Raw genomic sequence first — 20,386 nt, forward strand, 5'->3', positions numbered from 1 at the left:
ATATTCAAAATAGGTTCTTTGCTAAGTGTTCTGTTTTGAGTAAACACAACACTGGCTCATCCTTTGAGCTTGAATGATTCAAAGGTCAATGTTAAGTGGCTTAATAAACAACTGAAAATGAGTGAAAAAGCTCCACTGTCCAAAAAGAAAACAATCTTTAAAAGACCTTCAAAAAACCCGGAGAACCAATCAATACCGTTTTTTAAAATAAATTACAAGACAGACTCCTTGGAAGCAAAAACGAAAGACATGAGGGGCAGCTCAGGACTTTTGCACAGTACTGCATGCACTAGAGCCTTCTGCAAACATCTGATCAGATGTTGATACAGCAGCAGTGCTTCCGAGGGCACATGCTGCATGACATTTCACAGTCTGCAGGCTACGCACCCACCGACATGATGCAACTCCCATACAAACGTTCTCGATTACATCGAGAAATGGTTTGTTTTCCTGGAGTTAAATGGATGGAGATGAACAGACTGATTTTCGTTGGGTTTTATTATTATTTTTATTTAATCAAGAAAAAACGCCATTATTTGGCAGGTTTAGTCGGTGCCTATGTTTGATCAGTAAGTCCTATTTGATATTTGGTGACCCCTGGAGGGAAGAAATGGCATTGCACTCCAGGATACAGCTCGACCTATACTGTGTGCTAAATAAGCCCGGTGCTCATACAGTACTCAGTACAGGCTGCTCAGAATAGACTGCGATCCAGAGTCATCACCGGCACTGTTCTACACTTATTTAAAGTGACTTATAAATCCCTGGCGAGGCCACCAGTCCGGTCTACGTTGGGGGCGTGGTTTTCTCTGACAAGCAGTACCTTTGCTCATATTTGTAATGTTTTGCCCTCCCCTGTAGGCAGTCACATGAGCAGTGTCATCTCTCCCGTGACACTTTTGAACAAATAACAGGGGGAACGAGGCGTGCCGCGGTTGTTGTGTTATTATTGGGCAGCACATCTTTCGCAGCATCCAACTCTAGGGGAAGCTCATCTCGGTCAGCCAGCCCATTGCTTCCACATTTGTGTCTACTGCGCATCTGACCCGAGAGACACAACTGACACAGGCTCAACCAAACACCCAGCTTCCAAACCAACAAAAGGAGTTCACAAGCAGGAAGTGGTTGAAAGTGTGCCGAGAGGTTCCGAGAGGTAAGGTCGACTGTGCTCGGTGTTTTAGCTGGGGGTGGGGGGAAAGCACACATCACATCACGGGGCGCGTTTCGTGGCAAACATGTTTGATGTTGCCGATTGAATGACACAGTTCAGATCAGCTGTGTTGTTTGCATTATGGCGGGATCAGCCGGCCCGAACTTCCTGACTGTCGAGCTTGGGGAGAAATTTACCCAAAATGCACCAGCACACACATAGTTAAGCTTTTACCCCGATTTACCCTTTTCTGGAGATGTAAAGTTTTTATGCTCCAGTTGCTCCACCCTCTTCCAACGTACATGTGACGGAAGCGGTGATTTATTTTACCTACATGTTTATAAAAATAGGGTCCGAGGACCCAGGAGGGCCTATAATTCCCGATGGACTGAATCGTCGTTTTCGTCATCATCATCGTTATCATCGTAAACATCAGCACAGTGCGTCACTAACAGCATCTTGCAGCGCATGAGCCACAATGCCCGTTTCAGCATCAACTAGAATACAGGAACTCACAAACTGATGCGTGTGGCTATCTCCGAATGCTTAACTTCCCTTTTATAACCACCAAGAAGTCGTTTGTCATGATGGGGGTAAGCGTATGTAATTTACGAAAGACTTGCAACTGTGAGAAAAAACAAAAATAAACAAATAACAGCTGACAAGCTCTGTGAATTCAAGTGCCTCTCGGATGCTTTCTGTAGTTTATGTCTCAAATGAGAGGAAAACATCAGATGACCTCATATGAGCAGGTGACACCAATATGTGTTTGCCCTTTTTTGTTGTTGTCCTTGAGAAATAGATCTAAATTAACTGTCTAATAACTAATCCAACATTTAACAGATAGAATCATTGACATAAATCAGTTGCTAGCTGGAACACTCTATAATAATTTGGAGAAAATGTACCTGGCATGTTCAGTCAAGCTCTGTTGTGTATGACTTAGGTGGCAGTCTGGGTTTCCTATCATGTGATTTCTGTAGCTGAGCTAATAGCTTTCAGAGAGCTGCTCTGGCGGTTCAGTGATGAAAAATATCTCCTTGAGGAAGAATTACAAAGTGAATGCTGAGAGGAACAAAACACGCAAGGCCACCTGGTTGCTGCTCAGCTGAGGTGGCTGCTTTTTTCTCTCTCTCCTGCATGTAAAAACAGACAAGCAGCTGTGAATCAGGTGACTACAAATACCGACCTGAAGTGTGAGCAGGAACTTCATTATGAAGTGTGCTGTAAACTTGGCCTGCAGGTTCCTTCTGCAGCGTGTGAGCGTTTGATCGTGATGATAAAGAAAAAACGAAAGTACTTACTTTTAAACCAGCTAATTCTCAGCTGGTGAAGAGTAACCCCTCAATCAGGGCCTGTAAGTATTTATAAGACGTTGTAGGGCATGTGCTGTTGTTTCACATGATGATCACTTGTTTTTAGGAGGCACTGAAAGGGGCGAGGAGGCAAACTCTCAGCGTGATTTCAAAACTGTGTGAAAATGGAGTTCCTGTTGACCATGCCACGCCCTTTAGCCTGCGGGCTTTCATATATCCAAGTCAAACTGTGGGTAACAGGAGAATGGGAGATAAATTGGGCTTAACAAATGACAGCAATCTGTGTTGTGCACAAAGCAGACAGACAAGGTAGAAGTGACTCAGGCCATCAACTCCAAGTTCAGCTGCTGCCTACCTGAAGCAGATTAAACTCTGTAGTACTGGTTCAAAATGTTTTTAAAACTGTCTCCATTGGTTTCTTTTTTTCCACAGGAGCAGACTGAGCTGAACCTCTTCTCTGCAGCCATGTCAAACGAACGCACCCCCCTGATCACCTCAGGGGTGTGCGGTCTGAATGTGACTGCAGCGGTATGTGGCACGGATACGGACCCCGCCCAAGAATCCAGCTCCGGGACGGCAAATCAGAGTCCTCGAAAACTGAACACGTTTTTCGGTGTTATGGTGCCAACCGTCCTCTCAATGTTCAGCATTGTGCTGTTTCTGAGAACAGGTGAGAGGCGCGTGTTTGAACAGATAAATAAAAGCCACGCTTGGCATATTTTTAATGGCTCACGTCATTGTGCTGTAGTGACTCACGTGGTGTCATCTCCCTCTTTGCAGGGTTTGTGGTTGGTCATGCGGGCCTGTTGCAGGCTCTTTTGATGGTGGTTGTAGCCTACACCATCATATCTCTTACGATACTGTCCATCTGTGCTATTTCCACCAATGGTGCGATACAGGGCGGTGGAGCGTATTGTATCCTTACAGACCAAACTGTTTCAAACTTTTTTTTTTTTAATGCATTCTTTGCCACAGTTTCAGGTGAACCGTAAGCCTTAACAAAAACACGATCAGACATGATAAGCCGGTCTCTGGGGCCCGAGTTTGGAGGGAGTATTGGTTTAATGTTCTTCCTAGCAAAAATCTTTGCATGTGGAGGCTATGTTCTAGGTCTCGTAGAAGCCATACTCGATGTATTCGGTTTGGATCCCGGTAAGGTTCTACTCGTATTTTGTTTCACTATATATTTTTTTTTCCATTAAATGATCTACTTCATTTACTTCATCCCGTCCTGCATAAGTTTTCTGCCTGATTTTTTTTTTTTTAGAGTCCTCTGTGTCCACAGGGGTGCGGGTGCTTCCCCAGGGTTACTGGTACACAGTGTTGTATTCTTCAGTAATCCTTCTGCTGTGTCTGCTTGTGTGTCTGGTGGGCGCCCACATCTACTCCCGCACCGCCTTCGTCATCCTGCTGGTGGTCACTGTATCGCTGCTGTCCGTCTTCATCAGTTCTGTAGCAGTCAAACCTCAAGAATTCATCATTACCCACCACGGATCTAGCAACCAGACCCTCCGTTACAACGCCAGCTACACGGGTTTCAGCGCCACCACACTGAAGAACAACCTGGGCCGTAAGTATAGATGGGCCACAAGTGTTAATGCTTGTAAGGACAGAGAAGCATCTATTTAAGGTCTTGCTGAGGTTCCTCTTTTTTTCCCTTTCTCTCTAGCTGGTTACTCGTTGGACTACAGCACCAACTCTGTCATGTCTTTTGCCACCGTGTTTGCTGTCATGTTCACCAGCTGCACAGGAATCATGGCTGGAGCCAACATGTCAGGTGAAAATTTGTTGCGGGTGACAGTGCTACTAGCAATATTTTTAAGCACTTTCCTTTTTCTTGAACATTTACTTCTTTTTGATTATTTGAACGGCATTTCAGAGGCAGATATTGCAGTTTCTACCAAAATCTAGTGGTAGATTTAAAAGCAGGACTTTCACTTCCTGTTATCGTTTCTTATATTATCTTGCGTTACCACAATACCCAAAAGATCTCTGTGACTGTTTTCTCAAGGTCTCCTCATGGTGCATTATGTACTGCGCAGAGGTCTTGAGTCATCCCTCATTTCTTTATATTTTGTGAGGAAAAAATTGAAATGCATGGAGTGATTTATTGGAAAGTGCAAAGATACATGAAAATATGAGAGGAAAAGACAAAAACCGACTAACAAGCCTGAAAGTCAATATTTGGTGTGTTCAGCTTTAGTCTTTAATGGACCCTGGACTCTTAGGTAGCTTTATTGACATTTCTTTAAGTAGTCTTCTCTAATAGTTCTCTAGGCTTCTTGAAATACATTCAAAACTCTTCTTTGGATGTTGGCTTCTTTTTGTTCCATTTTCTGTCAAGATGCCTGGATTGATCATGACTGATCGTGCTCCACTGTGTGGTTTTTCTGTCCAGGTGGGTTTTTTCTGCATTGGCAGTGTGTTTGCAAACTGATGACATTCATAATTTCATCAGTTTTAGCAAGGTCTCTGACACCACTGACTGAAATGGAGTGCAGAACCTTGACAGAGCCCCCACTGTGTTTCACAGATGGCTGTAAATACCCCTGACCACCTCTGTACATATTTCCTTTTCTTTTAAGAATTTCTTGATAGCCATCCTTTCACAGAGATTGTTTCTGATGAAGCTTCAGTGAACAGTTTATGGATCAACTGAAGGACGAGATTTATGTCTCAGTTCTCTGACAGACCTTAGATGGACCTTTTCTCGTTTCTTAAGGGCATGACTTTCAGATAATGTTCTCCTACTGTGGATATTTTTTAAGGCCTGGAAACAAGTGGACAAGTAGAGGTTTGTTCTCCACTTGTCCAGTTTCCAAAAAGTTTTTAAGGACACACTGCACACTAAGCTGAGACGTGTCAAGTTTTCAGCTGATAGCTCTTTGGGAATCATGTAAATAATAAAAAATACTTTTTTGTATCTATCAAACTTTATCTTTTCTAAAGAAAAGGCAACAAATGATGTGTTTTTGCAACACGCTGCTAGTAACAAAGTGCCTAGAGGTACAATTTAAAATTGGTTCTTTGCTAAGTTGTCTGTTTTGTGTAAACGCAACAGTGGTTCATCCCTTGAGTTAGGTGTCTTTTTTTTAAATGCTCGACTGATTCATAGGTCAGTGTGAAGTGGCTTATGAAAGACATTCTTCTGGAGATGGTCAGGTGCAATTACTGGAGTGGAAATGAGCGAAGAAGCAGCCAATTCAAAACTTCAAAAGCTCTTTCGAAAGCCTGGAGAACTTTTCCTTAAGACATAATAGTCTCTCTCCTTATGAGAGAAGTATAAAGAATCGGTGGTGGCTCAAGACCTTTGCACAATATTGTATGAACATGCAAAAATTGGTCTCATGTACGTAAACATGCACTTCATGACAGCAGCTCTTACTCCACTCATCTCTGCAGGGGAGCTGAAGAATCCGAGTGTTGCAATCCCTAAAGGCACCATCATAGCCGTCAGTTACACTTTCATCGTCTACGTCCTGCTCTTCTTCATGATCAGCGCCACCTGCGACAGGTCTGAAATGGCTTATCAAATATAAATGACATACAAATAAGAAGCTTGAGTTATGATAACAAACATATTTCTTTAGGACCTTGTTGATTCAAGATTATGGCTTCTTGCAACGGATCAACTTATGGCCACCATTTGTCACTATTGGGATATACTGCGCCTCACTGTCTGCAGCGATGTGTGCCATGATCGGAGCGTCCCGTATCCTGCATGCTCTTGCTCTGGATCACCTCTTTGGTGAGGCTCAAGATCATTTAAAAAATTTTTTATTTTTATATTTCTTATGGAATTAATTATGAAATTTTAATGGTTTTCCTCAAAGGCTTGCCGTTAGCCCCAGCTGCCATCACATCAGCTTCAGGAAATCCTTGGGTGGCAGTGCTGTTCACCTGGGGCCTGACACAGGTGAGTTCCTGGAGCCCGCAGGTCCCTGTTTTTAAAATTGGAACTGGTTGACTAAATTGTAGTTTGTCGCTTGTTGCAGTGCGTGGTGTTTGCAGGGGAGCTCAATGCGATAGCAGGTCTGGTGACTGTTTTCTACTTACTTGCCTACGCTGCAGTTGACTTGGCCTGTTTGGCGCTTGAGTGGGCATCAGCTCCAAATTTCAGGTAATGAACACAGACTGTATATTAAAGATGGCTGAAGCCTCTGGGTTAAAAAAATTGAGCCAATTGACAAATGCTTTAAACAGAGGTTAACTCGTATGGATCCAAAACCTTACTTCCTTCATGATTAAACACTTTTAAACACTTAAACTTTTGACTTTATGTGCAAGTTAGCATAGTGTTCATGTTATAAAATGTAGCCCTCTTTATTGTAAAATAGGAGATAAAGCACTATATGTGTAAAATGTTGCTACCACACTATTGTGCTGTGCCCAGTGCCACACCTTGCTTGTGATGTCAAGTTTCAAAACATGCACATGTTAATGACTAAAATGCTTATCTTATGCTTAAGGTTTTAAATTCTGCAAAATATCTTAAGTAGAGTCGTAATAAATACTGATCAACCAGAAGTGAAAGAACAATAAGAAACTTGTGTGGTGTCTGCTGACCTCTGTCAGTGGCAACTCATTCTTGACATTGTGAAACCTACAATGTCGTCATATTAACAGACAACAACAAGCTTCATCATATTAGCTTGAATGCAGCAGGAAGATAAGGTGCAGTGAAGCTGCAGCAATAATGTGTTACTGCATTAGCTGATTTTGGTCATAATCTGAATGGTTTCCAGCAAAAGTGGAAAACATTTTAGGTTCTCAAATGTGAGAATTTGTTGCTTTTCTGTATTATTGTGAGGTTATTGTTTAATTGTTTGGAGTCTATGTTGACAAGAAAGATGTGATGGTACTTTTTCAAAAACGTCTGACATTTTCATAAACCAAATGGTTAATAGATTTGATTGTGACCGCAAAGCAGTTGAAAGCACTTAGTAACAGGCCTGTAAATATCACAGCCCGAGAGCATTTTAGTCTGTGCCTACATTTAACATGGTGCTATGGTACCATGAAAGCGTAATCAATTAATCAATTCTGGAAGGACATAAGAAAACACTTGTTCTGTGACACTACAAAAGCTAAACATATATTGCCATATAAGTGATATTCATCCGCTCCTGCTCTTCATGTCTTGTCTGTGTGTGTGTTTAACAGACCAACCTTCCAGCTCTTTTCCTGGCACACCTGCCTGCTGGGGATTGTGAGCTGTTTGGCCATGATGTTCATCATCAATCCCGTGTACTCCTCGGGCAGCATCGTGCTCCTCCTACTGCTGCTGCTTTTCCTCCACTACAGATCGCCCACTAGCAGCTGGGGCTACATCAGCCAGGCTCTCATTTTCCACCAGGTTATCTGGACACAGTCACTCGCACTCACACACACAAAGTCCAGCATGCACTACAGTATCTCAATAGTCTCGCTTCTCTTCGTCTGCTCTGGTTTTTAGGTGCGCAAGTATCTGCTGATGCTGGATGTGAGGAAAGACCACGTGAAGTTCTGGAGGCCGCAGGTGTTGTTGATGGTGGCCAACCCCCGCTCTTCCAGCCAGCTCATCCTGTTTGTAAATCAGCTGAAGAAGGGAGGACTGTATGTGCTGGGTCATGTGCAGCTGGGAGATCTGGGTAATGCTCATTAGGTGGCGTGTTATGGCTGTCTGCAGCTAACAGTATTAAATTACTCTTATCTTTGTGGTTTTGCTTATGACTTAACTGAAGTTGCTGCTGCTGCTGCTGCTGCTGTTGTTTGAAGGCCTCAGATACTCACATTCAGTATCAGTTTTGCACTGTTTGGGTTCTGTGACTAATTCGTACCAAAGCATTTTGTTACCTGTAGTGCTGAAACATTGTGTATTTATAGCTAAAACCTACCTTTTGATGTCCTGTGCCTGGAAAGCCTGACGCTATGAATCAACTTGCAGTCATCTGTAAGTTGTAGGATGTGTATGCTCTCTGACAGGCCTACCTGACCACACGTACCATCATGAAAAGTTTCCTCGTGTCGGGTCTTAATGTGCAGGAGCTTTTGCACTTGACTTTTTTCCTGTGGCACAGTAGCTTCAAACTGAGGATTCAGATAGATAATCAGCTCCTTATTGATTTGGCCTTCCAGAACTGTATTTCTTTTTATTCAATCCTTAATCCATACTGCCATAATCCACCATCCTGCTGGGGCCTTTCTGTGTGGAGTCTGCATGTTCTTGTGTTTGTGTGGGTTAGGTTAGCTAATCATTAGCTAAAATGATTATTCTAAATTGCCCATAGGTGCAAATGTGAGTGTGAATGGTTGTCTGTCTCTATATGTTAGCCCTGCGATAGCCCGGGGACCTGTCCAGGCTTCGACTCATCCTGTGGCATCTTGGATAGGCTCCAGCCGAGTTGCTCCAGATGTTTATTTGAGTGTGGATGTGTGTGAATATCAGATAGAAAGCACTTAGATGTAGAAAAACATGCTTTTATTAATGGGTAAATGAAACGTGTTGCATAAAGCGCTTTGAGTGCTTGAGCAGGACAGTGCTGTATAAGAACCAGTCCATTTACCACTCACCACTATTTCCTTGATGAAATTACATCTATTAAATGAAGCTCTCAACTTAGTTTTGGTGAATGCATTTTTTTCTGTCTGCTCTGTGTTTTAGACACCTTGCCTTCAGATCCAGTCCAGCAGCAGTACAACTTTTGGATGAGCCTAGTTGATAAACTTGGGGTGAAGGCCTTTGTTGACCTGACACTCTCTCCTACCGTCAGACAGGGAACTCAGCATCTTCTTCGCATCACAGGCCTAGGTAAGCTCATTTTTGTCTCCTCGCTTTTCTGATGATTACATTCAGTTCAGAGTGTGACGTTACTTTATGTGCTGAATCCTACATTCCTCTAAAAGGTGGCATGAAGCCCAACATGCTGATTTTGGGGTTCTATGACAGCTGCACTCCTGAGGACTTCCTCCTGCAGGACTCTGCCTTCTGCGACACAGCAGTGGAACGAGGCGGCGAGGATGAATTTAATTTTGGGGTCGACCTGCCTTCACTGCAGGCTCATTTCCCCCCCGTCCGGGATGCGGAGAGCCCGCGGTGGCTCGCACCAGAGGAATACGTTGGGATAATTTCTGACGCCATTAAAATGAACAAGAGCGTGTGCCTGGGTCGGTATTTCTTCCAGTTAGAAGGAGAAGATAAAGACAGCAAGGTCGACGGCTCGGAGCGGATTATAGACGTGTGGCCGCTCAACCTGCTCCAGCCGGGCTGCCGTGATTACGAGGACGTGTGCAGCCTCTTTCTGCTGCAGATGGCCTGCGTACTCAACATGTCCAGCAAATGGCGGCACGCAAAAATGAGAATTTTCCTCAACGTGGGAACCGCTTCCAGCGACCAGGGCTGGATGGTCAATGAAGAGACCTTTCGAGAGCTGCTGAGGAAGCTGAGGATCAGGGCGTCGATAAAGATCGTGCCGTGGGACTCCGTGGTGCAGCACCACACTCCCACCGCAGAGCCAGCACAAGCTCCGTCCGAGAGCTTCTTGTCAGCAGTGAACCGCATGTTGATGGAGCACAGCTCGCAAGCTACCGTTCGCTTCCTGTATTTACCTCAACCTCCTTCACACCGCAGCCAGTCACAGGCGTTTCTAGCTCAGCTGGAAGCAGTGACCAATGGATTAGGTCCAACGCTTCTAATTCACGGCGTCACCCCAGTCACGTACACTGACCTCTGAGCATGTGCGGTGATGACTTTTTGTTCATGCTGTACGACTTGTCATTGAAATAGTGTCTTATCTCATTGTTCACTTAAATGCGGGTAGCAACGATGGTCAAGTAGTACTTGAAGTCTTTCATTTAAATATGATATTTCCTTATTTTTATATACTTGAACTATTGAACTGGCTTCAACTGAACCAGGAATTGGGAGAATACTTTGCTTTTGTTGATACGACCTTCTTTTTGCGTTATCTTCAGGCCTGTTCTAACAAAAAAAGGCCAAAGGCTCTTCGTAACAAACGCACGCGTTGTCTTAAGCTGCGCAGGTTGCCCAGGGCATTACATATAGAATATATCTGCCTATAATTCCAGGGATGAAATGCTGAGCTTTGGATTAACAAAAACAAGGCAAGTAAAGTGCAGAATAAATTCCTCTAGTTCAGTTTCTAAATGGCATCGTGTTCTTTTGGTTTGTACTGTTTTTGCTGCCTACTTTCGTTCCTTCGCTCTCATGTTTCTGCTGGTTGCTGGACCAAGAGATCCAAAGACATCTTTTTGTTTGGAACCCTGTTTCATTCAGATTTTTATTTATTTGTTTTTTTTTCATGTCCTTATGCCAATCCATAAATTTTTTTCCCAGTGATATAAAGGGAATTGTTATAGACTTGACATTAGAATGATAAATTTGTTGCCATTATTTGTGTTTATTTAAAAAAAAAAAAGAAGTTGATTGGACTTGGTGCTAGCAGTGCAGACTCTAAAAGTACTTCAGAAAGGGTTATTCTGTTCCGTTGGATGTGATAAATAATGATAACAATAACGCTGAACAAATATATTTCATATAATCATATTTCAGTCTTTCATGTTGAGGAAGATATTTCAGACCACTCAAGACAAACAACAAGTTTTCATCACATTTTTACAAAATATTTAAGTAACCATGAAATGTCACAACACACTGAGTTTGTCGTCACTGCTGAAAAAGCATCAGCGTGTTCTTGTTTGTGCTTGATGAGAACACTTTTGGACTCTTGTACACTAATATCACTGAAATTACTGCCATGGGCACTGTCTGTTGTCATCTTTGGAGCTGTTACGTAAATTAATATTTTTGTTGTAACCACTTATGTGTTCAAACCCCAGAATGTAATAAAAACAGATCAAATCTACATATCTGCCAGTTGTATTATGATTTTTTTTTCTCAACGCCTTCAGTGCAACTTTCATTCTCACTACTCTTACTGCAGAAAACATTTACTCCACCCACGTTAACCTTTTCATTGTTTTTATACAGTGCTGTAGTTTCTCCACATACTTCACAGCTAAAGATAGAAGTTGTTGTGTTGACGCACTTTTCATCTGAATCTCATTATATTTGTATGAAAGAGCAAAGCCAATCGCACTCTATCAGTGGTAGCAGTGAAATAACCCTTTGATTGAAAGCAAACCAAGCCCCATACAAAGTCATGTAGATCACTCCATTCTGGTGCTCGGTCGTCTTGACCGTGTCTACATGCCTAAGTTAAAACGGTAAAACCAGTTTGGTGTCTAAGTGTTAAAACGGGTGAATGAGTTTTATTAATCACAGAGTTGAAGTAATTGCGTGACGTTTGAGTGATAATTTTCTCCTGCGGAAAACAAAACAACTTCAATATCAGTGCAGCTGGAGTCACATGACTACTCCCCCTTTTCACCGGTCCAATCGTTTTTCTTGCATGAGCTTCGTAGTTTCCTAATGAGGAACGTCGACATCCGAAGACGGTCCGGCAAGAGTATTGTGAGAAACGCGTTCTGTAGGTTGTTGGAAAAGTGACATGTTAACGTATTGGAGGGGATCATTTCTAAGCGATAACAGTTTAGCGCTTTATAACTGACCTGGACTGCGTGTGATAGACAGCCAGTGGTGCAGCTGGAGTGACCCACGGTGTTCAAAGCCTCACGAGCAAACGCTGTAGCGCTCTTCATGAAGCTGTTCACTTTCACAGTTTTTGTCATGTTGGTGGACACCAGGAAGGGAGCCACACACTGAGGAGCGATTAAGGGAGTTTGGCTAATGTCTAAAAAGTGCATGACACCAAAAACACCAAAAAATCTTAGCCTGAAAACACACGGTTTTCCATATGTTTATCAGCTGTAGTTCACTAGAAATAAGCTTCAGAGTAAATGAGGTAAAATCAAACCTAAATCTCAAATTAGCTTGGTGAGTCAGAATTAGGCCAGAATTTGGCCACACTTTACCTGGACAGTAATTCCCTTTGACTTGTACTCTGCATGGAGACACTGAGAGAAGTATGTTACAAAAGTCTGGAATAAAGAAGAAAACAGACAAACCAACAAGTGAGCATCACCAAACCATGTGCCAGTGAGAAAACATTACAGTGTCAGCGTATATCTGAAATAATGAGTGCAAGTACGTCATACTGAAACAGCACCTTGGTGGCAGAGTAAAGCGTCAGCAAAGGCTGTGGATGGACACCTGTCATAGACGAGATGTTGATGATCAGCCCCTTTCCTCTGGGTCAAAGATGGAAGGCAGACATCCATTACATCATCCCATACCGTTACTACCTAATAATCACTTTAAATTTGAATGTTTCTGCCTTTACCTTTTAACCATGTCTGGGAGAACCAGTCTGGTCATCTGAATCGAGACAACATAAACTCATTTAGATATCCATCAGTGCTTATTTATAGGAGAAAGCTGTGAAAATTACTCAGAAATACCCACAAAGACCTCTCACCTGAGGGACTGATAGTATGTTACAGTTGATCACCTGGGTGATTTTCTGGTCAGAAAAAACAAAGAAGAAATATATCAAACAGTTCATTAGCTTTAGAAAATAACATTAAAAAACGACAAAGTGTACCTGTTCAGCATCTGGTGTTTCCAGGAAATAGGCAAAACAGTCAGTAGTGGTCATTCCCACATTGTTAACTATGTGGCATAAGGACACGCAAAATTAGCATCTTCAATAAGTAAGTATGTAAGAAAAAAGCAAGTTGGAAAGTAGGTGGGTATGTATTACCCAGAATTCCAATCTGCAGGCCTTGTAGTTTCTTGGCTATGGCAGGGTAGATACTGTAGCCATGTGTGAAGTCCACGGGGATGGTCTGAGTCTTTCTTCCATACACACCCTCTGACGAAAACAAACAATATATTTTTGATTATTTTGTCTCAATATTCGCAGAAAGTAGTATTTTCCTTGAACTCACCGATTTCTCTGGCAACAGCTTGAAGTTTGTTATCACATCTGCTTATTAAAACAATATCCAGGCCTCTTTGTGCCAGCTGGAGGAGAAATAGAGACAGAGTTTGTGGCTGTCACACAACAAGGAGACAAAGTCAAGTCAAATTGTTTTTTAATTCTGAACTTGAAAAAACTAAAAGTGGAGTCATTGCAGTCGGAGTTTCAAATGTGAAATGGACCGAGACATTTCTTGCTCTTGGAGTTTACTATCAACAGTTTTATTAACTGTGAAACCTCATTTATAAGCTAGCTGTAAAATTGTTATTTTTCACATTGTGTGAACAAAAATATATTTGCAAGAATGATTATCACATCAACAGTACTTTATGAGGCAATATTCATTGCTGCATGACCAGTGTTGGGAAGGTTACTTTTAAAATGTATTCCACTACAGAATACTGAATACATGCCCCAAAATGTATTCTGTAACGTATTCCGTTACGTTACTCAATGAGAGTAACGTATTCTGAATACTTTGGAATACTTAATATATTATCATGCTGTTTACAACTACATGAATGTCCTATTGCTGTGATTTATTACTGTTACTGAAGGTCCGCGGCTCCGAAACGTAGTAAAGGGACCTCTGGCTAATCGTCGTCGGGTTCGTGTCGGGCTGGTAGCCGAAAACTAGCTTTACTTTGTTGTCTGGGTCAACTTTGCTTGCGGGAGACAGAGAGGCGTTGAAAGGCTGCTCCAACAGAACTTATTTTTCCGGAGGAAAACACGAACACAGTGTACAGTTGAGTCTTAATAGCTTACTTACAGCTGGGCTCCTCAGGCACTCTTCTTGGTTGCTGTGGTTATTATTATATTTACATGCTTCCAGCTCCCGTTTTTGCTCCGTGACAGCTCGGACTTTTCCTTTCTCTCCCTCCCTCGCTCACAGACACATCACGTGTATGGCAGTCCATTCTCGCTGCAGCACGGACTACACTGCCCATGAGGCTACATGCTTTAGAGCTATGCCTGTAGCATTCTGCCTTTTAGCTTAGCACAACAACAACAACAAAAAAGCGCTCTCTCACCCAGGAAACACGCAGAGAGAGAGCGCGTCACCCTGTAACCATGGCAACCGTAACGCTGCCGCCTGGAACAACAGAACGTAGCTGTCAAACAAACCCAAACAATCCTGACCCGCGACAATATGAAACAGGAAAGTACCGCCGTGTATTCCATTTATTTCAACAAAGTAACTGTATTCTGAATACCACCTTTTTAAACGGTAACTGTAACGGAATACAGTTACTCATATTTTGTATTCTGAATACGTAACGGCGGTACATGTATTCCGTTACTCCCCAACACTGTGCATGACTACACACTACCTAACACCACACACACACTACCACACTACCTTATTATTGTGCTATCTACTGTACAATATAAAGCGCCTTGAGGCGACTTTTGTTGTGATTTGGCGCTATATAAATAAAATTGAATTGAATTGAATTAAAACTCCATCATAATAACGCAGCTACATCATAAGATACTGAAATTCACAACTGTCTGTTTTCCGTAAAAAGAAGTGAGAAAAGTAACAAAAGAAAGTCTCGGCTACAAAATAGCTGTGTGTGTGTGTGTGTGTGTGTGTGTGTGTGTGTGTGTGTGTGTGTGTGTGTGTGTGTGTGTGTGTGTGTGGGAGAGAGAGATTGTTAAGGGGAGCTGATGACTCACCTCAGTGGCATAAGCTTTACCAATACCAGATGTGGCACCGGTGACAACTGCACAGAGGAGAAAGCAGAAAAACGTCAGATCAGTTTTATTTCTTTCTACACTCCTGTCAAACATAGCAGAAGTTTTAAACATGGATTTGTTGTGGACAAAGATAATGTGCTGTCTTTTCCTTATATAAAAATACATTTTTAAATGTGGATTCAAAGCAGAAACATCCATTATTTCTGATCTGCAGTACGGCACAACCACCATTACTGTGAATGTAGTGATAACTAACTAGTAAGATGTAACTAATACAAGAGTAAAAGTTGGAGTAAAAGTGGAATGTAAGAATGTGATTTAAGAATATTCAGCCTTTATTTAAATGAACAGAGTGCAGCAGGCCTCTAGTTCTCTGAGAGTTTGCTCCAAATATGTGGAGCATTAAAATTAAACCCTTCTTCTCCTTGTTTAGTTTGTGCTCTGGGGATAGAAACACCTGTCCCAGATGAGCTTAGAGATTTGTGTGGTGGTAAACATAGCAGCAGATAAGACATATATTTTGACTGTAAACCAGTCAGTTCTATATAACCCAAAGACACTTTAATGATCTGAGAGCTGGCATGATAAAAATCATAGGAAAAGAGGTACCATATCCAGGGCCTTACAGTCCTGACCCTAAAACCTCCACAGCTGGCACTGTTACATTTGAAGATTACACTGTAATTCCTCTTCTTTAACCTTACCTGCCCATTGTCCGTATGTCCTCAAGTCCACTTGCCATTTTGATGATAAAACAAACTCTCTAAATCCACACCAACATCTCCAAGTGAGTTTCAGAAGGTAGAAAGCCACAGTCATTCCTCCAACGATGGCCAGTAGGTCAGCAAACGACATCTTGTTGCAGAGCTCCTTTGCTTCCAGCTCAGAGTACAAAATGCCAAAGAAGTGGCTCAACTGCCAAACTTTAGGCAGTGAAAACTGTTTATCTATAACGCTCCTCCTCCTCCTCCACATTACTCCACCCCTGATTGAATGCTGCTGTCATGAAAGGTGACCCTGCTGGACACATATGGCACTAAACCTCCACTACAGACCACTTTTTTGAAGCACACCCTTAATACTAAGCTTTTGAGTCTTTACAGAGTTGTACACTATAATTTCACAATGATATTATTAAGAGTTTGTTCAAGTAACATAAAACCATCAAGTTGCAATTGATCGTAAGCATGCTAAACGACAAGGGAAAGGGAAACTGTCACGTCCGATGGCACAAAATGCAACGTTTTTTGTTAAGATGTCTTTCAAACATGCTCCAGCTGTAGTGTTTCTGTTTTTAATTTTCTGTCTTCAAGCCCAAGCTTACTTTCTCCAATATACAGCTCTTTCTGTAACCCAAGTCCTGTATGGTACGTATAAATGTCAGGATTTCCCTTTAACATGCTGCAGGATGCAGCAGGTTCTAACAGCGATCACATCTGAATCTAATCGTCAAAAGCCTGGAAGTACGACTCATCAAATGGTGTCAGTGCAGATAAAAGCAATAACGTAGTTGTGACAGCTGCTGACGGCTGATAAATCTCAGCTGCAGTTACAATCTGTCAGCTTTTATTGTCAGTAGAAACAGTCCCATCCATTCATGCAAAAACCAACGTCTGTACACTGATAAACTCAAAATGCTCTCGATAAATGAGCAACAATACATGTGATAGCCCATAGATGCTACACAAGCATATTTAGAGCTGTGATCAAGCTAAGCTGCTATCATTAAAATGATAAAAATTTAACTGGGTCATTTGCAGTGTTCAGAGCCATAATGGCTCCCCATGGCAAAATAAAGTGTGTTTTGTGTAAAAATGGGTCAAGTCGTATTTCTACAAGTGTGTCTTACATTACTAACCCCTCTCTACCATAAAAAACTACTATATGCATTCAAGATGACTTATTTTCCCACTTTCACACTAAGTTTTAGCAGAAATAGCATAAACTACTGTGTCCCCGATCAGGTTTGCTCAGGTTCAGTTACCAACATGTGAAAAATTCAATAAAACTCCATTTGTGTGTTGTTTATATGAGGCTAAAGTTTAGCCCCATATAAACAACACACACGCTACAGATGATTCAGTATTGTGTAGAACCACTTTTCGCAACATCAAGTTTAAATCAATGTTTTATGTGTGACTTTATTAGTGTCTTAGTGTGGATTCATTTTGTTTGCTTTGTTGCTTCAGTTTGTTTAGGCTTGTGGGGATTCATTTATGGGCAGCTCTCTTAAGGTCCTGCTGCAGCATTTCAGTTAGGTTGGGATCTGCAAAACAAGCCAAAATCATCACCCCTCCACCACCATGTTTGACAGTCGGTGTGACATGTTTTGACTGATATGCTGTGTATGGTTTTCTCCAAATGTGGTGCCACGCACTGTGGCCAAACATCTCCACACTGGTCTTGAGGACATTGTTCCAGAAGTCTTGTGGTTTGTTCAGATGAAACTTTGGAAACCTAAGCTGTGCTGCCATGCTCGTTTTTTTTTTAGAGAGAAGAGGCTTTCTCCTTGCAACACTTCCAAACGAGCCCTACTTGTTCAGTGTTTTTCTAACTGTACTGTCATGAACTTTAACATTTAACATGCTATCTGAGATGTAGCTCTTGTGTTTTTGAATTTACCTGAGCATTTCACAATCTGATCTTGGGGTGAATTTTCAAAACTTTTGTTTTTATAGAGGTAAATGTAAAATACTTGCTAATAGTTCTAACAGCAATCTGGAAGTATAGTAGCAAAACTGAGGGATGGTTAAAGTTCATATGTACTATAATAACCAAATGGTATTTCAGATTGACCAAAAGTTATGTCGGACAATGCTCAGGATTTTCTATGAGTGTGTTGTGGCCAGTGCTATCCTCTGTGCTGTTGCATGCTGGGGCAGCAGGTTGAGGTTTGCTGATGCCAACACACTAAATAAACTGATCCGCAAGGCCAGTAATGTTGTGGGAATGGAGCTGGACTCCCTTAGGGTGGTGTCTGAGAGGCGGAAGTTGTCCCAGATGAGACAATGGTGGATAATACCTCCCACCCACTCCATGATGTGCCAGCTAGTCACAGGAGCACGTTCAGCGAGAGACTGAGATTACCAAAAAGCCCCACTGAACAACACAGGAAATGATTCCTGCCTGTGGCCATCTCCTTGTACAACTCCTCCATCTAATACACTGTAAACACTGCAATAGTTACACCCTTTTGCACAGACTTTACAGTAAAATAGCAAATGACAAAGTTCACAGTTTAGAGTCAAATGTCAGTCATATATATTCTCACCTCTGTAATATTCTTGTCAATATTATTGATGTTTATAATAGAGCAATTTGTATCTATTAGTGCTATTTCTTAAATTTGTAATTCTGTAACATATTGTATGATTTAATTAGTTTAGTCTGTTACTGTCTTGCAGCAACTGTAACCCACATAATTTCCTTGAGGATTAATAAATTATTCTGATTCTGAAGTAACATAAAATAAAATCACAACATAATGTCTCACCAACAAGAACTGCAAATTAACTATAGGTTTACATCTGTACTGTACTAAAAAAAAAAAAAAAAGCAGAAAAAAGCAACATCCAGTCTTTTATTTCTCTGATAAACTTATATTTTAAGGCTCTTAAAGTTAATTTTAGTAAAGTGGACCATAAAAGGGTAAACATGTTGTTTACCCAAACACCACATTCCAATCTGTGCAACAAAAATTACACATCTGACTGTCACAGCAAACATTGTTGTGAAAATGCAGATATTTCATTTCAAATCTGGTATTATTCAGGTATTTATGGCAAATGATTTCAACAAAATCACAAAAAGTCATATAACCAGTTTAATGTTGGACTCGATAAGAACTATTTTTCCCCAAAAACAAGGATATTTCAGACATTTAGGTTTATCTAGATCTATAAACCTTTTTCAACCTATATAATAAACTGATAAGTGGACAGTAATAACAGAAAAGAAAGCAGTATTTGTCTTTCAAGCTTTCAAAGTATCGATATGCAACTAATTCTGTTGTGTCGCTTTGAAAAAACTACAAGTAACCAGCAGAGGGCGCTGCAGTATCTTTACAGGTCATTGCTGCTTTTGACAGATACAGTAATTTAAGTTAGAGAGCTGCTGGGACTACCTGATGTCAATATTCTGCTATTTAATATATGACTTAGATTATGAACAATTTATACTTGACCCAAGAGTGAATGTTAAAACTTAAAAAACAAAATAAAAAAAATAAAAATCACGTAATAACAACAACAATAATAATAGACTTTTGTATTTATATCACTGTGTGTGTTCATCTTCTACATGTATTTCTCCGATCAGAAGCAGCTCACTGAGGACAGTGCGTTCAGACAGTCACAGGAGGTTTCCAGTTACCTAACACACATTTTACGTGACGTTCTCAAATGCTGTTCAAGCATTCCCTGCCTCATAGCTCAAATCCTCTGACCCTGAAAAGACTAAGTGATGTCACTTGCAGAGGCTGCCAAATGAATTCAGCAATTAAGTGAGGTCACATAAGAGGCAAATCTCTAACCTTTTCTACTGCTCCTCCCACAGGTCCTCCCAGAGTATGAATAATTAACTGTGACAAACTGCTTCACTAGAGAAAGTAAATAATTCCGAGAAACACTTAGAAACTGTCAGATCACACCACAGCTTTGCGAACCACGTGACCGCAAATGTGCCAGTATCATACTGTCAGCTTAAGACTTGCATGTTTGCTTAAGACTAAAAAATACTGAGTCAGTTCCAAATGTGTCCTGTTGACCTTTTATACCCTCTCAACATGAGTAAAATTGTGTGTTAGGCTCCAAATAAAGAGTGTTAGGACTAAAATTAATCAGGAAGTTACTGATCAGAAGTGCTGATGCCCTTCTGTCAGCACTGTGCAGCGTTGCAGCTTCTGTTGTAGGCCAAGCAGGTTCTTCGCTCAACCGGGCTGACCGTGTGTCTGACCTTGCTTTGAAGTGATCTCTGTCAGTGCTGTTGGCCATGTCACTAAGAGGCTTGCAGGGAGCCAGTTTAGCACAGCCTCACCTGACTAATCTAATTACAGAACAAACGTATCCTCACACTTGCATATGGGAGAGACCACCGACACAGTAGTCGCCCTCTGCAGAGGGTGATGTGTTTGAGCATCACTTTTGGGCGTCTTTGTTTTGTTGAAACTATGTTTAAAATGTGATGTTTTCCTTCCTCCTTATTGGTTTAAAAATCCAGCTGCAGGGCTGCAGTGAACTGTACATGCTGCGTGCGCTTAAGAGCCCTTGCAGATTGTGAGT

At 41.5% G+C, this 20,386-nt stretch overlaps 2 protein-coding genes across 7 annotated transcripts; one reads left to right on the forward strand and one right to left on the reverse strand.

Annotated features, from left to right (window-relative positions):
- Nucleotides 1-916: 916 nt before the first annotated feature.
- On the forward strand, nucleotides 917-11,330 carry slc12a9 (solute carrier family 12 member 9). 4 transcript variants are annotated; one of them, XM_031752512.2, is made up of 14 exons: nucleotides 917-1,153; nucleotides 2,899-3,136; nucleotides 3,247-3,381; nucleotides 3,481-3,618; nucleotides 3,734-4,036; nucleotides 4,136-4,243; nucleotides 5,869-5,980; nucleotides 6,057-6,214; nucleotides 6,300-6,382; nucleotides 6,462-6,586; nucleotides 7,630-7,822; nucleotides 7,922-8,096; nucleotides 9,110-9,256; nucleotides 9,352-10,178. In XM_031752512.2, exons 2-14 carry the CDS (start codon nucleotides 2,932-2,934, stop codon nucleotides 10,176-10,178), a joined length of 2,709 nt encoding a protein of 902 aa, XP_031608372.1. In that variant the 5' UTR covers nucleotides 917-1,153; nucleotides 2,899-2,931. The 4 variants fall into 4 exon arrangements, with proteins under 4 accessions (XP_031608372.1, XP_039474051.1, XP_039474052.1 ...); XM_039618117.1 differs by lacking the exon at nucleotides 917-1,153 and adding an exon at nucleotides 1,437-1,743 and having other exon boundaries at nucleotides 9,352-11,330; XM_039618118.1 differs by lacking the exon at nucleotides 917-1,153 and adding an exon at nucleotides 1,870-1,902.
- On the reverse strand, nucleotides 10,979-15,976 carry hsd20b2 (hydroxysteroid (20-beta) dehydrogenase 2). Of its 3 annotated transcripts, none has more exons than XM_039618122.1 (11): nucleotides 15,812-15,976; nucleotides 15,087-15,133; nucleotides 13,375-13,450; nucleotides 13,188-13,298; nucleotides 13,029-13,096; nucleotides 12,903-12,947; nucleotides 12,768-12,802; nucleotides 12,594-12,637; nucleotides 12,400-12,465; nucleotides 12,037-12,218; nucleotides 10,979-11,952 (listed from the first exon to the last, which is right to left on the reverse strand). In XM_039618122.1, exons 1-11 carry the CDS (start codon nucleotides 15,960-15,962, stop codon nucleotides 11,839-11,841), a joined length of 939 nt encoding a protein of 312 aa, XP_039474056.1. In that variant the 5' UTR covers nucleotides 15,963-15,976; the 3' UTR covers nucleotides 10,979-11,838. The 3 variants fall into 3 exon arrangements, with proteins under 3 accessions (XP_039474056.1, XP_039474055.1, XP_031608375.1); XM_039618121.1 differs by having other exon boundaries at nucleotides 12,594-12,673; XM_031752515.2 differs by having other exon boundaries at nucleotides 12,037-12,186; nucleotides 12,594-12,675.
- Between the last annotated feature and the right edge of the window lie 4,410 nt (nucleotides 15,977-20,386).

This window comes from Oreochromis aureus, linkage group 10, assembly GCF_013358895.1.
Source record: "Oreochromis aureus strain Israel breed Guangdong linkage group 10, ZZ_aureus, whole genome shotgun sequence".
In the NCBI taxonomy this organism is placed as follows: Eukaryota; Metazoa; Chordata; class Actinopteri; order Cichliformes; family Cichlidae; genus Oreochromis; species Oreochromis aureus.

Excerpts from the sequence above, each read along its gene's own strand:
- slc12a9 (XM_039618117.1), top strand. The coding sequence starts at position 1,693 with ATGCTTAACTTCCCTTTTATAACCACCAAGAAGTCGTTTGTCATGATG. Across the intron at positions 4,037-4,135 it reads ACTGAAGAACAACCTGGGCC|CTGGTTACTCGTTGGACTAC; the intron begins GTAAGTATAGAT and ends CTTTCTCTCTAG. Across the intron at positions 6,383-6,461 it reads TCACCTGGGGCCTGACACAG|TGCGTGGTGTTTGCAGGGGA; the intron begins GTGAGTTCCTGG and ends CGCTTGTTGCAG.
- hsd20b2 (XM_039618121.1), bottom strand. The coding sequence starts at position 15,962 with ATGTCGTTTGCTGACCTACTGGCCATCGTTGGAGGAATGACTGTGGCT. Across the intron at positions 13,097-13,187 it reads CCTGCAGATTGGAATTCTGG|TTAACAATGTGGGAATGACC; the intron begins GTAATACATACC and ends TATGCCACATAG. Across the intron at positions 12,466-12,593 it reads CGCTTTACTCTGCCACCAAG|ACTTTTGTAACATACTTCTC; the intron begins GTGCTGTTTCAG and ends TCTTTATTCCAG.